We start from the raw sequence: 2,057 nt of genomic DNA, 5'->3' as shown, positions 1-2,057 counted from the left end.
CCTTCAATATATGCTGTGGCTGTTTAGATAATTTCCCCCCTTCCTCTGTATTGAAAGTAATTTATTTTGTTTCCCGATGAGCTAGGAATTTAAACAAACGATTTTATTTCTTATCAAGATAAATTTACAGGGAAAAATATGCACTCTGGTTACATTGTGGTTGGATTGAAGGTTTCCACTTTTTGCACAGTCTGAATGAAGCACGTCACCCATATTTTGTTTTGTTTAATCCCTGTCGGTTACACTGAGGTGGGCACATTGCAGTTGGGCCGGCATTTCAGCACTAAGAAAGGTGCTTTCCAGTGTTGTGTCTCTAACTGCTGGTAATGCCTTTTTTTTTTTTGAATATTCGAAAATTGAAATTCACGATTGTGGGAATTAAAATTAAATCCAGCTCACAGAGAGCTGTTTCTAGGTGATCGATAGCGTGTTTGCAGTGTGATCTTGTTTGCTCGGACCCATTAACGTATGTTCTGAAGAATGAATGAGAACATTTTGTACCGGGGTTTTCTCCTGAGCAATTCTGGTAACCTGACGAGGTATGTGTTTCAAGGAATTGTTACCGTAGGGGTTACACTGCGGGTTACAACCAGCTCCCTCCCTCGAGCAGCCCTCAGCAATGAAACAAAGACAATCGATCTCCTTCAATTCCTTTTATTCAGATCGTATTATTCTTGTTGTTTGGACTTCAACATAGTACAGCATATTGCATTACCGGAGAGCAGCACAAGAGAGAGAAAAAAGTACAATACTTGTTTATTCCCGAGGAAGAATAAGACATTGTGATAGTTGTTCCTCTTCTTAAATATACGAAACCAACTGAAAATCTAAGTATATGTACACAAGATTTACTAAGTCCCTGAATATACCATTCGAAATTTTACACAGACTTTTCTGCTTTTCTTGTATTTTGTACAGAGATATACAGTATGTCACACACAGCTTCAGCTTGAGAAAACTTTGCACAACTACACCCCAGCTACGAGGCTGTTGGGTTTTTTTGTTTGTTGTTTGTGGTTTTTGTTTGGGGCTTTTTTTGGAAGAATCCCCCCTAAATTTATGCCAGTGATTATCCAGATAATTTTCTTCAGAAATGTCCCCCCATTCTGCACCTCCTCCACCTTGCCAGAATGCTAAAGGAAATACTGATTAGAAATAAGTCTAGAAGAAAGCCATTACACCATGACAAAGATTAAACTGTATATATTGCACATTGGTACGGAAACAGAATGCAGTAACACTCCCCCCACTCCTTCCCTCTCTCCCCCATGCCCCTCCTTGCTCCTCGTGCTGGGAGGCATGAGAGAACCTAACTGTACTCATAGTCCGATGAGTCCTCCTCAGACACCCCAGTCAGGTCTCTGCGGTATGAGTCCATGCCATTCTCCTCCATCCCACCTGCTGGCTGGAGGCTTTTGCCCATGCCTTTACGCTCCTCCATTTTGATGGTGTCATAGAGTCCCTTAGGTCCTTCTTCAAGGAGAATGTTCCTCTCCGAGTGAGAGGGTTTCATTTGACAGACGTTTCTGAGTAAGAGAAGGACAGGGGCATAAAGCACATTGGCAAGCCCCATGCCCAGGTTGAGCTGCGCGAAGCCCATGGTGTGCACAATCTGGCCGGCCACAATGGGCCCCAGGGCATACGCCACGGAGTAGGAGATGTCTGCGATGGCATAGACACTGCCATAGACAGAGACGTGGCGCACATCCACCAGGAAGGCCAGGGTGGGCAGCAGGGCTGTGTCCACCAGGGCGATGCCAAAGCAGATGCCACAGAGGGGAACGATGACCTGCCCAAAATTCCTGCAGGCTGGCACCAGGCAGGAGCTGGCGCCAATGATGGCCATGCCCAGGGCCCCGTAAAACCACTGGAGGTGAGGGTAGGCGGCAGCCAGCCGGACCGTTACGTAGACGCCCAGCACGTGGGGGAAGAAGGCGGGCAACCAGGTGAGGCCCACCTCCCACTCGCTGGCCCCCATGGAGTCCTTCATCCAGTTGGCGATGGTGGGCTCCAGGAAGGCCAGGGGGATGTTGCAGGTGGCCAGGGCCCCTGCCACC

At 47.3% G+C, this 2,057-nt stretch overlaps 1 protein-coding gene across 1 annotated transcript; it reads right to left on the bottom strand.

Annotated features, from left to right (window-relative positions):
• Positions 1 to 1,309: 1,309 nt before the first annotated feature.
• On the bottom strand, positions 1,310 to 2,050 carry SLC18A3 (solute carrier family 18 (vesicular acetylcholine transporter), member 3; the record flags this gene model as incomplete). Its single annotated transcript, XM_010014008.1, has 1 exon — positions 1,310 to 2,050. A coding segment is annotated over one exon (741 nt), but the record flags the coding sequence as incomplete, so codon positions are not given.
• Between the last annotated feature and the right edge of the window lie 7 nt (positions 2,051 to 2,057).

Source organism: Nestor notabilis, unplaced genomic scaffold (genome assembly GCF_000696875.1).
Source record: "Nestor notabilis isolate BGI_N333 unplaced genomic scaffold, ASM69687v1 scaffold26914, whole genome shotgun sequence".
Classification (NCBI taxonomy): Eukaryota; Metazoa; Chordata; class Aves; order Psittaciformes; family Psittacidae; genus Nestor; species Nestor notabilis.
This window is presented reverse-complemented; position numbering and strand designations above follow the sequence as displayed.